General features: G+C 53.6%; 1 protein-coding gene across 1 annotated transcript; it reads right to left on the bottom strand.

Annotated features, from left to right (window-relative positions):
* Positions 1-6,291: 6,291 nt before the first annotated feature.
* On the bottom strand, positions 6,292-10,551 carry NPPC (natriuretic peptide C). The gene is made up of 3 exons (XM_004427677.3): positions 10,391-10,551; positions 9,613-9,923; positions 6,292-6,448 (listed from the first exon to the last, which is right to left on the bottom strand). Exons 1-2 carry the CDS (start codon positions 10,478-10,480, stop codon positions 9,633-9,635), a joined length of 381 nt encoding a protein of 126 aa, XP_004427734.1. The 5' UTR covers positions 10,481-10,551; the 3' UTR covers positions 6,292-6,448; positions 9,613-9,632.
* Positions 10,552-14,837: the final 4,286 nt, after the last annotated feature.

Below are 14,837 nucleotides of genomic sequence, written 5' to 3'. Positions count from 1 at the left end.
TTTTGATTTTGGTAATAATATGAACGTGGGTTTAATAATTTTCAGGAAGAGCTAAATGGAACCACTAACAGAATTTAAAACAGAATGTCTACTTTCCAAACCATTGCGGAAGATAAAAGCAGGCACAACAGTTTAAAGAAAGAAATTAAATAAAAAAGAAGAAAAAAAATTGAAGAACCTTAAAAAACACAAAGTCAAAATTCAGATGAAGTCATCTCAACGACAAGCAACGATGACAATAAATGTGAGCAATCTAGGTTTCCTTATTAAAAGGCAAAATGTCTCAAATTACATATATTTTAATCTAATACATTATAAACACACCTAAATAAAAAAAAATACACAGAAAGGGAAAGAAGCAAAGCTTGGGCAAAGATATCAAACACAAATAAAATCAAGTAGGGCTGATAATGTTCACATCAGATAAAATAGCATTTATTAGGAAGGGCACAGCACACAATGAAGGAACTCTTTAAGTGGTAGCTACGTGTTGGCCTGGGCGCACTCCTCTTCACTGAAATGCCAGTGTCCTCCATTTCTGGGCACAAGGGACGACCACACTTCCTCAGGCCCTCAAAGCAAGGCATGGCCATGTGACTTGTTTTGGCCAATTACATGTGAATATAAATCTCAGGGGGCACTTCTGGGTGGAAGCCCTTGACAGCTTGACTTCCCAGCATGCCCTCTTCCATGCCCCATCCATCCAGGAAACAGTCCCTGATTTGGAGGTGCGACACTGAGCCATTGTTTGGTAAGGAGCCCCTCTGGAGGGCTGCCCAGACCCACAGAAGACTTTGCACAAGCAAGAAATAAATCTTTATTTCAAGTCATCAGATTTGGGGGTTATTTGTTACCACAGCCAAACTTCACATATCCTATCTAAAACACATATTAATATTAACCTTTATGTACTGAATAAATAACACCTATATAACTAATGAAATATAAGGATAAATAGATGAAACAAATCCCAGTGCATTTTCCCAACATAATCAGTCTTCAGTGAATCAAACAGAGGGTCAGAAGATTTAGACATGGTAATATAAAAGGTAAAATGGATTAAATGTTTACAGAGTTTCAAACTGTGCAAACAGGAATTCATCTAATTTTCAAAGTATTCATTAGTAATCAATCAGAATTGATTAAAACATAGGAATGAATAATTTAATAAAGCAGAAAGTGTGCAAGCACCCAACCTAATCTCAATAAAGCTAAAATTAGTAATAGAGATTAAGCAAAAATTAAATCCCACTTGGAATTGTTAGAAAAAAAATCAAGTCAACAGACTACTTAGAAGATAAGAAAAATGAGAACGTCATTTATTAAAACTTTGGGAAATGAATATGGCCATACTCAGAAATGTGTTCAATCAAGAATTTAGAAAAGATACAGAAAAGTGTTAAGGAAACCAATATAAATAACATTATTTAGTAAGAAATATATAAGCAAAAATAAACAGATTAGAAAATAGCAGAATAATGGAATTAATTAAGAGCTTTTATCCTGGTATCTTGAAAAAGGAAAAAACATTAATGAGATAGATGAACTTCTGCTCCTCACAAATCTGAATGTAATTTGTTAGCAAAAGAGTTCCTGGATCTAAAGCTGTTTTTGGAGAGGGTCATATCTACAGGGAGGTGTAGATGAGGACCCAAACTCACGACACTCCAAAGTGAGACCGACAGACAATGTGATGCCAGAACCAGGAAGAATCAGGAAGAACTGACATTAATAAGATGCCGGAGAGAGAAACACCTCCCCCAGCCTCGGCTTATGGCCCCGGGGCCGAATGCCTCCATGAGGACCGGCAAAAGGCATCTACCTCCCCACTGTCTTGTCTCCACTCAGAGCCCCAGGGTCTGCACCAACCCGAAGCTAGTCAGCTGCTGGGACCTCCTAGGTGATCCTCCATATGAGGGGCGGGCTGTTTTCCTGCCATTTCTGATACTCCGCCACTTTCCCAACATCTTTCTCCAACTAAGTACAGACTGAAAAATCACAAAAATAACTGAGTAAGGTGTGGCTTTCGCACACACCTTCAGGATATGCAGAGAACAGAGCTCAGAAATATATTTGCAGATGGATCTAGAATAAAGTTTCAGGAAACTGTGGTGCATTCTATGTAGAGTGCAGGAAGACATGGTTTCCATGAATGAGGAGCAAAAATGAAAAGGCAACAGAGTGAGAGAAAAAGGGAACACGATGAGACAAAAGGGGAAAATAATGAGATATGGAAAACTTACAAAGAAGCAAAAAATGCAGAAAATGCGATGGTGAACTCGAAGGCCCCACTGGAGGCAGTTAAGAACAGAACTGGTGCAGTGAAAGATGGAATCAGGGATGAGCAAACAAACTCAAATTCTAGAAGAGGACAAGAGTAGACCATGGGGGTGGGGACGGAAAAGTCTACCCGTGTTGGGGTCAGGCAGGCAAGTTCACGTCCGTGTCTGCCCCAGGGGGAACCCAAGGTCCTCCTTCTGCTCCTGTCCCTTCCCTGTGGAAACAGCATCTGTCCAGGCCCTGGACCAGGATAGGTTGGAGAGCACCAGGTAATCTGCCGTCAGGGAGGGGACATTTATTGATTAGCTCTCCCAGTAAGGCATGGAGGGATGACTAGTGACCCTCCAGACGAGCTCACTGGGACTGCTCCTAGGTCCAGAGCTGCCAATCACACGGCACCCACACTTCTGACCCAGTCAATCCTCTGTCTCCTGCAATCAAGACAAGTGACTTTGTCTAGGGAGGTGCCATCAGCCCCTACACCTTTTGTGGGCCTCATCCCCGCTGGAGGAGGTGCCGGACCCTAGCCTCAAACCAACACCTCCTGAGCTGGTGGTTCTGTTTGCCTCCCACTGTCGCCTGCCCTGGCAGGCTGACTCCCTCAGGCAACATCCCCAGACTACCCTGCTAGTTGGCTTTTGGGGGGTTTAGCCAATTGGAGGCACCAGCAAGAGACTGGGGGGAGGGGAGAGAGAAGTTGGGGTATTTCTCCCTCATTCCGTCCTGTTTTGGGGATGCATCCTGCAGGATAGCACAGCTCCTGCAGGATGACCCCTCCACCCAGCTCCAACCCAGGGACCGTTTCCTCCCTTCCCCCCAAGGGAGAAACTGGCTTCCCACTGCCCCACCTCTGTAAGTAGTCCCTTTGGTCAAGTCTCTTCATGTGAACCATCTGGGTCAAGTTCCATTTCTGATGGGACCCTGACTGTTGCTCCCTCACCACTTATATTGTCCCTAACTGAGCTTATATTGTCCCTGTCCTGAGTCTGCCGCCTACCGCCTGCCTGGGCCAAGACTTCTTCCTTCGGAAGAGCAGGGCTCTGGCCATGTCCAGATATTGTGGTCTCTCTGATCACCCTCAAAGCTCCCTTGCTTGTGTGTGCAGCCAGATTTTGGACCCTCCCTTTGGTGTCAAGTTTATCAGGGGAGGCCCTCCCGCGCCTTTGGCAGTGGGGGGAGACAGGGTCCTGGACCCTGCCTAGCCAGACCCAGAGGCTCTCTCTTCCCAGCCTCCATCACCTCCATGGTAGGGGCAGGGGTGGTACCTCTCTGAATAGCACTCTGGCATGGGCTTAAGAGACTGGGCCTCTTCTCCAGACGTGTTCAGGAGAAGGTGGGGCTCCTGGGCCCAGTCCTGCCAGGCCAGGCTCCTATACGTCACCAGATACAGCACCAGGGAACCTCAACCAGGTGGGCTCCCCCATCCCCCACCCTGACTCCCCAAGAACCGAGTGCTTCAGGGAAGAGAATGGCTTCCTCTGGGACTCCCCGAGGCCTGAGGCCTTTGAGCACCTGAAACTCTCTTTGCCTGTGCCCAGCCCAGCTGGCCCTTCATGGAAAACCCTCCAACACTGTAGAAGTGCCCGCCCTGTCCTGGAGGACCGGGACCCAGCGAGCCCCATCCCTAGAGCCATCCCTCCGAGCTGGTCCTGGCTGTCGTGCTCAGCCCTTGTGGGAGAGGAGCTGCAGGTTCTCCAGGCAGCTTTGGAGGTGAGATGCTTGTGGTGAGGCAAGAGGCCACGACACAGACCAGAGGACTGGAAGCTCTTGGGTAATACCACCTGGGTAATCTCTTGAGGTTCAGAAATTTTCCTGTTACTTATGGAGTATGTGTCATCCTTCCTGCCTGTCAGCAGAAGTTCCTAACTGGAAGGACACATCCTGGTCACTCCGGAGGAAGGAGTCGCAGGACTTCAGGTTTGGATATTGGAGGAGCACTGGCTGTCTAGCAACATCCTCGCCAACAGGTTGAGGGATGGCATCCACCTGAGGGGGGCTGAAGGTGGCAAAAGAGAGGCATGTGTGTCATTTGAGGGCTAATTCGTGGGATGAGAGCTGCCTGGAGGAGAGCATGTGTATCTTGAGCCTGAGGGTCCTAGTAACTCTCGGTTAATGGCAGCCCAGATACTGTCCACAAGGAAAGCCTCTAGCTTCCTGTGGTGGCTTCCTGAATCCCAGAATTCTCCGCCCCTTATGTCTCCGGGAAGTTGTGCCTGCCTCACCTCCAGCAAAGCACACGGTGTCCCTGCCTGCCTTCCTGCTCCCTCTTGCATCTGCAGAGCCCTCAGCATCCCCTGCACTGTCTGCAGACAGCACAGTGACTGAGGTCCCGGTGCGGCCTGGGTGCTGGAGCCCCTCACCCTCATGGACACAGGCACCTGAGTTCCGAGCCACAGAGGCCGGGAGAGACACGGGAAGATAGCCCACCCCAGAACAGTGAGCTGGGCCCGAGGAAGGGCAATGAGCCATCCCTGCACAGTGGCAGAAGTTGAGGGAGTGGGAAGGGCCTGAACCTTCCCAGCTGCAACATGTTTTAAAAGCTGTTTCCTCTCCTGGTTGTGGTCACTGTGTTGGCCGCCCACCCACCTGAGAACCTGCTGGTGGAATGAACAAAGGTCACGGGGCTCGGATGCCAGCAGAAAAGCCGGGTGTCACTAGCCACTTCCCCTAGTGCTGATCTTCCTCTGGAACTGCTCAGCCGGGCCTGCTGACCCCATGATCTCGGGGCCACGCTGCTCCCATTTCCTCTGAGCCGGGTCATGCCCACCTGACGTAACCAGCCCGGAAGGCTCTTTATGTTTCTGCTTTCACCAAAAGGGGACAGAAGACAGACCGGGAAGGCTGCACAGGGGTGTCACCGTACAAAGGATGTAGTGAGATTATCTCGGAATTATTTAAAAGTTTCCTGCTGGTTTCAGGAAAAGAGAGTCTAAATATCCATAATTTCCCATTCAAGGCTCCATGGGGCATAGAAACCATAATTGTTAGCGGCTTCAAGTGAAAAGAAAAACCACACCCCCCGGCAGGCTCACCCCACTTCACAAATGTGAAACCAGATAATACTTCCTCTTTCTCTCTGCGACCATCGCCTCGAGCCCCTCTGCCCGTGGCATTCACTGTGAGGGAGAAACTACCCATCCTATCCCTCCACAAGCAGGTCTATGAAATGGAGTTGCTGAGATGCACAAGGTGACCTGATCAATTCTGCAAGATACACAGAAACCTTCTAAATCTCCCCAAAACAGAAGGAAGTTTTCAGTTATTTCTTTTCTCTAATAACAGAGAGAAGGTAGAGTAGAATTTAGAGGACCCTCAGCCGGCTAAATTCAAATTTAATTCAATTTTAATTAATTTTAATTTTACCAAACTCTGATTTCCCAGCTGTCAGGTGTTCTGGGCGGAGCTTCCCGGCCTGGCAGAGCTGGTCAGAATCACGCTGGACTAAATCTACATGGCCAGTCCCAGCCCGGGAGACTCAGATTCAGTGGATCAGGGGGTGGTGGGGGCAGGAATCTGTATTTTTAGCAAGATCCCCAGGGAATTCTGATACCACTAAATCCAGAATTGGAAACCGGGCTGTTAGATCTATTTAGAGGCAAAAGCCTTGTCTTCACATTCTCCCTCTTCCTCAGACTAATTCCTAAAAAATAAATGCAACGAGAAATAAAGACAGTTTTCAAGATGTTCATGGAATGACTTTTTTTTTTACATTTTCCAACTAGTTAAGACAAAAACATTACAATGATTGACTTCTTTCATTTACTTACATAAATAAAATTTTTATAAATATCTCTTTATAAACAATATAAATAGCTTTACAACATAAATACATTTAGGCATGACATGAATTTACAAACAGCAATGTTTTACAGCTGGTTTTGTCAGTCTCTTAAAAACTGTCCCTTGTCACGTTGGTGTAGGTGTGTGTGTTTCATGTATATAATATATATATAATATATAACTTTTTATTTTTCATTTTCAAAAAAAACAAACAATAAAATCATAACCCCCCCTCCCCAAATAATAATAAGACAGCTGGTGTTGTGTATTCCCAGTACCAGGAAAAAAAAAAAGATACGTAAAAGCCACATTGCGTCGGAAATGCTTCCAGATGCGGGGAGGCTGATGACCAAGGATGACCTCAGCAAAATGGAGCAAGTTCCCAATCCTGAAATACAGAGGGGACATGGGACACTCAATTCTGGCCCCTCAGCTGAGACAGCTCAGCCTGCAGGGCAGTTCTAGAACCTTCCTCCCCTTCCTGCAGCAGCATGAAGCAATGTCCCTCGACCTTTGCCTTAGATCCCTGATGAAGGCTTCCCTGCACAGGGAGAGGGGCCCGTCCACTCCTTTCCAGGCCCTCAGCTCATCTCCTGCCACGTCCTTGGCACTTCCCGCCCCAGCCCAGGTGGATCCAGAATGTCTGCCTTGCCCTTGACACTCACTCGGTGAGACACAGTGAGGGAAAGAATGGAAAACGCCCCTCTCCCTTTTTTGCTACAACACAAACCCTCAGCCAGGTGCTCACCTCGGCTTTGTGTGTCTGGGTGATGGCAGCGAGCAGGGGAAGAAAATCATCTGAGGAGTCGGGAATTCTGGGCTCCAATCCCAACTCTGATATTTACTGCCTGGATGGCCCTGGGTGACTTTGAGTATCGCTTTCCTCTCTCATAAAATGGGATAATAGCCACCTCCCAGGGGGCCGCACATTGGGCATCAGCAGAATGTCTGGGTCATGGTTGCCGCCACTCGGTAAATAGCACTTCCTTCCCCAGCTGGCTTCGTCTCAGAAAGGCTCCCCTTCGGAAGCAGAGGAAATGGGAATGTCGTGCTGGGTTTGCTGGGTTGAGAGTTGTCGGAGTCATCTGATGAGGGCTGTGCCCAGTTTTGGCTGAGGGGCGTGTGGGTGTTCCGGGGCCCAAGGAAGGCGTCCTCCTGAGACAGGGCAGAGCCCTCCCAGAGGACAGCACACACAGAGGGACCCCAGGCCTCAGTGGCTTGATGAACTCTCCCCCACATCCCTTCTCTGGCCGTCCCATGTGTTTAAACAGATGACAGATGTCTGTGATGTCCCTGGGGCCCGTGGGCAAGGTGTTCATCCAGGCACCAGCCATACCCCATCTCTGTCATTAGTATTTTATAATTGAGACCTATAACCATCAGCGACGGTCATTATGGTGGCTGTTCGGAGCCAAAGTCAACTCCTGAGTGGAGAAACGGCCACAGCCTCACAAGAGTCTTCATTAATGTGGAAGATTTAAGCCGTCTTTCTCTGTTAAGCCCAGACAGTGCGATATCCTGGGCATCTTCACTAGGAAGTCTCAGGCAATAGCCAGGAGGCTCTGCCTTCTCATGGGGTGGAGGGGGAGGGTGGAGTTAGAGGGTTAAGGGTGTTGCGGGAGGGTGATCAGCTAAAAGAGAACTTCCAGGAGGTTGACAAACTTCCATGGTCAAAGTGGTTGGGAAGTCTTTGCCATTTGGATTCCCCCTACCCAGAACCTCTTACCACCCATTGGACTGTCACCTGGTACCCACAGACAGCCACATCCAAGAACAAGGAGCCTCTGGGGCCGTGCATACCAGGCACTAACCCATAGAAGGCTAACCAACATTCGTTTAGATTCTAAAGTTTGAGCTTGGTGCTTAAATCACAAACTGAAAATTTGAGTCCTGTGGCTCCATCTCTTTGTGGTTTAGACAGGACAGAAGAGCAAAGCTACCAAATGCGGGACCCCCAGTGCCAGGATCATCACTCCCTGTGCAGGGGCGAGTCAAGAGCTCACACAAAGGAAGCCCCTGCAGAATTTGGGAGGAGCACACAGCATGGTCACTTCTGACTGTAGAGAGAGGAAGGGTGCCAGTTAAAACCTAGGGCAGGTGGGAGAGGAGTGCCCCTAAGCTGGGTGAGGCAGGTTTCCGTGGTCATTGGCAAACATTTTTAAGAGCCCCATTGGCAGTGCTGCGGGTCCCAGATCACCTTAGGCTGGTGTCTGTCCCTCAAGTTGCTCATGAGTTGATTTAGAGAGGTGACTAGGTTCACAACCAACTATAGCTCAGGTGGAAGAGTGGTCTGTGCTGTAAGAATGGCTTAGGCAGCACGCTGGAGAGCTTCAAAGGGGGGGCTCTTGCCTTCTGGGGGAAGACAGTGTGGACACTGATAAAGCTTTTTAGGTGAGAGAGCAGCTTCCCCATGGCCTGGAATGGGACACACAGGCCATGGGACAGGGGATGGCAGCAGCCGGGCTGCAGGAAAAGGCTGGAAACCAGCAGGGGTCAGATCCTAAAGCACTTGAATGTCCATTTCCAAGGTTGGGATGCTGTTTTTCCAAGGGCACTGATGGGCAGTAGGCATGGAGAGGAGGGGAGGACCTTTGCAGCAGTCCATTGCCAGGCTATGACACCTGGCAGGGGCTGAAGGTCGCACAGGGTTTCCAGCCCTGGTGGAGGGTGGGGAGGCCAGGCAGGATGGGGGTGGGGAGGTTCGAGGGGAGCTCAGTTTGGGACATGTTGAGTTTGAGGTTGGGGCAAGAAATAAGATTTAGTTTAGCTTCTTTTTCCTTGCCCTGAAAGAGGGCCACAAACACTGCGGTCCGATCCTGAAGTCACACGGGCTGTAGCAGCATCAGGACCCTGGACAGACCAGCTTGTCCACAGCCACCGTTTAGAGAAGGGACAAGAATCAGAATGCTCTGGGGCAGAAGAGCTCCCTGGTGATGCCAACAGAGGGCTATTCTCTCTACTGTGAGAGGGCAGGGGTTTCTCCAAGTCTGTCCCACCTCAGGGACAACAGACCCAGGAAGCCATCCTGACCTCTGGGCTGCCCGCCGCCTGGGCATCATGATACAGCGGCTGGCAGAGAAACTTATCCTGGCTTCTGTGCATGCCCTTCCTCCACTGCTCCCACCAACCCACAATCTCCCCTCCATTCCCCTCATTGGCCAATTGGAGCCAGTGCTGCTAGTTGCTTGGTCTGGGGGTAAGTGGAACCCCACCAAGCTGTCTCTGCTTTTGCAGAGGAAGCCAGGTGGGTTCATCCATGCTGAACCATTTCTGACCTTGCCAAACTTCCCTTACCACTTTATTCCTCACTTTCTCCATCTGTAAAATGGGGTGATAATTGGGTTTGGGGGCAAATGCCTAGCACGCACAATCTATCTTGTGCCCGGATCGCCTGGCGCCTTTCCAAAGGTCGGCTGGGAGGCGGAACGGTCCCAGGGCCAGGGGATCAGAGAGGAACCGGCCTGCGGACGGGGGATCAGGTTGGTTCTGGCGCGCGCCGCGGGGGAGCTAGGTGTGCGGGAGCGCCCGGCGGCCAGGGCTGGGGGTACTCACCGCCGCCAGGGGTCGCCGCACTAACATCCCAGGCCGCTCGTGGAACCGATCCGGTCCAGCTTGAGGCCGAAGCAGCCCTTGGACAAGCCTTTCTTGTTGCCTCCTTTGTACTTGCGTGCGTTGGGGTGCTCGTGCAGAAGGCGGGCCCACGCCCCCCGCGACTTGGTGTCCACGCGCAGGTCCCGGAGCAGTCGAGACCGGTCGCCCTTGAGGTTGGCGCCGCCGCCTCCAGGAGTCTTGTCGCCCTTTTTCTGACCGCCGCCCGCAGCCTGGGGCTCGGCCAGCTCCTCCCCCGGCGGAGTTCGCGGGACCTGTCGGAGGAAAAGAGCGGGCAGGTGAAGGGACGCACGGCGTCAGCGCTGGGGACTTTGCGGGGACCCTGATGCTCCAGCCGGACGCGCCCGCCCGCCAGCGCTGTTTGTCCCTTCCAAGTCCTGAGCGCGTCCCCACAGATGCCGGACAGCCCGGCCCTGCATCCACCTGCTGCGCGGCCGCCGTTGTCCGCTCCTTCGGAGAGACCCTTGCCCTCCCCTCCGATGCCCCTTGCTCGGCTGGCTGCACTGGGGCAGGGGCTGCGCATCTGTCGACGTTCTCCCGCGGCTGGAGATGGAGACCCCGGAGTCCAGGCTTCGAGGCTCCTCGGCTCTCACCTGCGCACATCTCAGGGGAGAGGGCCGCCTTCCCGTTCTCTTTGCTCCCTCCGGCTCGCCGCATCCTCCTAGACCCCCAGCCTTCCCACGACCCCTCAAAGTCCCCACGTCCCCGCGACAGCACCCACCTTCGGCGGCGCCCCGGGCTTGGCTTCGGAGGGCCGGAGCGAGAGTAGCGTGAGCAGCAGGGCGCAGGCCAGCAGCTGGGAGAGGTGCATGGTGCCCGTGGGGTCGAGGGGCTCAGACCGGCGGTAGCGAGAGCACGCGGGGCCGGCGGGCAGAGGAGCAGGCGGGCTGCGGTGCAGGCGCGGGTCCCAGTGCTGCGCGGCGCCGGCTGGGTGCGCTCTGAGCCCGCGGCTCCGCTCGCGCCTTTATAATCCAACCTGCCGCTGATGTCATCCTCCCGCCTACTGGGCTGCTCGGGCCAATGGCACGCGCGCCGAGGGCTGGGAGGGGGCCGCGGGGGCTCCCCCTCTGCTCCCACCCTCATCCCACCCGGGAGGGATCCCGCGGTTCGGCTGGCTCTCTCCCGGCTGCACTTGGAGCTGTAGAGCGGCGCGCACAAGGGAACTTCATTTGCGGCGAGCGCGCGCCCTGGCATGCCAAGTGTCCGGGCTCTGGAGGCCCTGCGCACACGCTCGGACCTCAACGCCCGCGCGCTCTCTGGAAGGGATCAGTTTCCCTTTGTGCAGGTGCAAAGACAGGCTAGAGGAATTAAGTCAATTGCCCAAAGTCACAGGGCCATAAAGTTGGCACACCCCGAAATCCACGCAGATCTTTGTTGCCAAACTTCTCCCTGGGCACCTGACAGGCGCGGGCCTGGCGCTACCGCTCCACCTTTCACTTGCTGGCTGGGGCAGGAGCTCAGACCGCACCTGAGCCCTTAGGCTGGGGAGGCAGAGGATGGGGCGGGAGGTCCGGGCTGGGGACGCAGGGAGAGCAGGGCTTGCTTGGGGCCGCAGGAGGGAGCGCAAGTCCTACACGAGAGAGTGCAAGCCTGTCGCCTGCGGGTGTGTTTGAGAGCGAAACGGGAACGAGGTGGGCTACGAGGACAGGCCCAAGCCAGATACAGATACGGGTGGCCATGCGTGTGCGGTGGCATCATGTGTCTGCCGCCCTGGCTCTAAGTGCGCGCTCAGCCCAGTCGGCTGCGCAGAAGGTCCCTGGGTCTGACCCAGCGGGTGGCTTTCTTCTGCACAGACGTGTGCACACCTGACTCTGTCTGCGCCCACTCGAGGATCCGCAGCAGAGGGATGTCTGCTCCAGTGTCTTGTGCACCTGACAGGCTGGGGAAGGAGCTTTACCCAGGCCCCAGCCCAGTCTGGCTTCTGTGAGACGTGACAGGTGGTCTCCTTCACCTTTCCCGAAGTAAAGAGGTCCCCATCGTAGCTGTGGGGACAAGGCCACATATCCTTCTCCTTGGGCAGAGCATCTCGGTCCCTCGGGCTTTGAGGAGTCCCTTCGGGATGGGCCATGGAGATGGAGAGCCCGGCACCCCATTCTCAATTCTTGGGAATTAGGTGCAGGAACTAGGACTCCACTGCTGCCCAGCAGGACTTGGCTGGAGGGCGGGGAACAGGGGCGCAGTGGTGGTTCCCAGGCACAAAGACAACTCTGCCAGATGCAGGCATCTGGATGAGATTTTTCAGGGAGAGGAAGTTGCGCCGGAGGCGGGAGGGCGACTGGAGTCAAGAGGAGCTGAGAGAATCAGGTGCCACTTTGTGGCTCACACAGCGGATCCTGGGCCGAGAGCCGGGAAGCAACGGAACCACCATCTGCTCTCGGTTCTCTCCTTCCCACCCTGGCACTCCTGAGTTGGAAACTGCCCTAAGTCCGTGCCCTAAGTCCCTTTGTTTAGGAAATAACCTCCACCTGAGGACTGAGTTTGGGGTAGCAGAATCACAGGATCTTGAAGAGGATGCAGACATCAACAGGGCATCCTATGTGAGTTCTGCTGAGTTGATTCACCACCTCCACGCAGCCCCCCTGATTGCCAATTCGTGGTAAAGAGTGGCACCACGCTTTCATCTGAGGAGAAAGAAAGAGGAACAAGAAGGGAGAAGAGGAAGGGATCTCCAGGTAAGCAATGGAAGTCCCCTCTCCTCTTTGCCTACTGGACAAAAAGAAATGTTACCAATCCAGAACTCCTCTGAGACTTGCTTTATTTATACTGTTCAAGGAGCGGGGCCAGACTGACTCTCGAGCCAGGCACTGGGCTGGTTTCCAGTGGGCAACAGCTCCATCCTCTGAAACTCCTTATTAAGGACAGGTTGGAAGCCTCTGGTCCTCCATGGTCATCTCCTTCTGTCTGAACGTCTGTAGGCTAATTCTTCCTGTCTTCTGTGTCCCTTGATTGTACTTGGTGGCAGCCAGGTAACTATCTAGGTCTCCTCTCTCTTTGAGATTGGAGACTAAATTAAATAAACCAACCCCACCCCCTTCCCAGTGTGGGCAGAGCCAATATCTTGCGCTCTACTTGCTCTTTTCGGAAGAGGAATCTTCCAGTGAGCCCCCACTTCTGACCACTGGGCTGCAGTCATTTGGGGCAGACAAGATCCTGGAAGAGTTAAATTGCAGAGTTAATTGCAGAGCAAGGCTTCTCTGGGGCAGGCCGTGGAGCAGCTCCTCTTAGCCCGGGCCTGGGAGGCGGAGTGGGGAGAAGTGTGAGGACAAGGCTGGAGGGACCTTCAGGAAGGGATGCAGTTAGCACGTGACTGCCTTGGCGACTGAAGATTTCACCTCCCCTTGGCTTTCCTTGCACAGGAAGCTGCAGAGGAGGCTCTCTCTCCCTCCTGGGCCTAGACTGGGGACTCAGGTCCCTTCTTGCTGCTTTTCCCTCAGAAAGTCTGCTCCTTCTGCTCTGGCCCCAGGGGCCAGCTCTGGGAAAGACAGACCCACTGAGCAGCTGAACATGAGCTGTTCCATGCACTTCATTGAATGCTCAGTGTGAGAACTCCTCCTGATGGCAAAGGAGAGAGAAGAGCCCACTGGGCTTCAGGAGCCTAGCAATTCTGTAGGGAGTCCTGTCGTCTGTCACTTATCCACCCATTGATTCCCCAAGTATCCCCTGAGCATCCATGCAGCCTGCGTAGTGCCATCCCGGCAAGGAAGAACCCCCAGGAAACAGACTCTAGCGTTGTAGGCTGAAAAGGACAATGGCAGGGAGGGAGGGCAGCTCCCCCAGTTTGGGCCAGCAGGGAGGGCTTCCTGGAGAAGGAAAGTCTGTGCTGAGTTGGGAAAGGAGACCCGGCAGGAGAAGGAGAGAAGGGAAAGAGGAGGGAAACCTAGATGGAAAACAGAGCGACCCCCTTTGGGCTAACGGGATAATGCCCTCGGGGCTTACAGGGCTGCAATGAAAGCAAGACAGTCGAATGAGAGGCCTCGCCAAACGGCAACTCAGTGAAACCCAGGGAAGCGGAGGGCAGCCGTGTTGCAGAACTGCGCATGCCCAGACCTAGAGAAGTTGGCGGGGGGGGGGGCGGGGGATGTGATAGAGAGGGGGAAGGGCTAGTCCTCCGAGGGTGGGAGCCTATTGTGCTCTTGGAGGAGGGGGGAACAGGCAAGCTCAGGGGGTCATGAAAGATGAGACCGAGGGAAAGTGGTCAGTTTTGGGGGGGGGGCACGGAGAGGGAGCAGGGAGTGGGGAAGGTCGGAGCCAGGCTGAAGTGTGCCAAGCCCCAGGCGTTAGAGAGTCGGATGGCTGGGACCCCCTTCTCCCTCCTGGATCTCTGAAAGGTGGGGACATGGAGAGAAAAGACCCCATTCTTGTGGGTCCTCCTTCCCTCTTTCCTCTCCTCTGAGAAGGGCAATGTAAGACTCTCCTTCCTACCGCGGACTGGCTCTTCCTTGGGACAGTCGATGTCCAGTTAGCAGGACCCTGTGGAAAACGAGACTGGGCTTTGATGAGGACACCTCAGGTGAGAAAGGTAGGCTTCTAGGAGGCTGGGGAAGAGGTGGCTAAGACGGGATCGTCCAGCCCTCCTCCTAGGAGGTGAGAACCAGCTCCTTGAGGAACAGCGCCCCCTCCTGGCCGTGGGGCGAACGGGAGGCTGTTCAAGCGTACAGAGGAGGGGAGGATTGCTCGGCAGCCCATCTGTTTTCTCCGCAGTTATTTCATCCCAGAGGCCCGCTTCCAGCTGCAGAACTTCCCAGAGAGGACACTGAACAGGCGGTGAGCAGATCTCGTGGAGGCCGCGCAGGGAAATTGCAGCGGAACCCCGGCCAAGTCCCATCACTGCCCGGGGCCTTCCGTTTCATCACTTGTAATTGGGAAAAAAGCGATCCTTGCCTCCTGGACGAGGGCAAAGTGAATCAAGAGCCCGATGAGAGGCTTTCGACCCCTGGAGGAAGGCAGGAGGAAGCAGCTGAGGCAGAACGGGGATCTGAATGTTACTGCACGAACATACACACTCCTAGGCGGGAGGACCCGGCGCCCGTGAGACTCCCCAGGACCGTTTGGTGGTGGGGACCCGCAGAGGACACAGAGGCCACGGCCTGGCCAGGTGTCCTTGAGTTCGATACCTCCTCTGGGAGTCCTCCACCTACAGGGCCTGGCCTTAGAAGAGGACCTGGAGG

The sequence above is a fragment of the Ceratotherium simum genome, chromosome 37, assembly GCF_057802395.1.
Source record: "Ceratotherium simum simum isolate JZ-2026a chromosome 37, ASM5780239v1, whole genome shotgun sequence".
Lineage (NCBI taxonomy): Eukaryota > Metazoa > Chordata > Mammalia > Perissodactyla > Rhinocerotidae > Ceratotherium > Ceratotherium simum.
The sequence above is the reverse complement of the archived record's forward strand: the minus strand, read 5'-3'. Positions and strand labels throughout refer to the sequence as shown.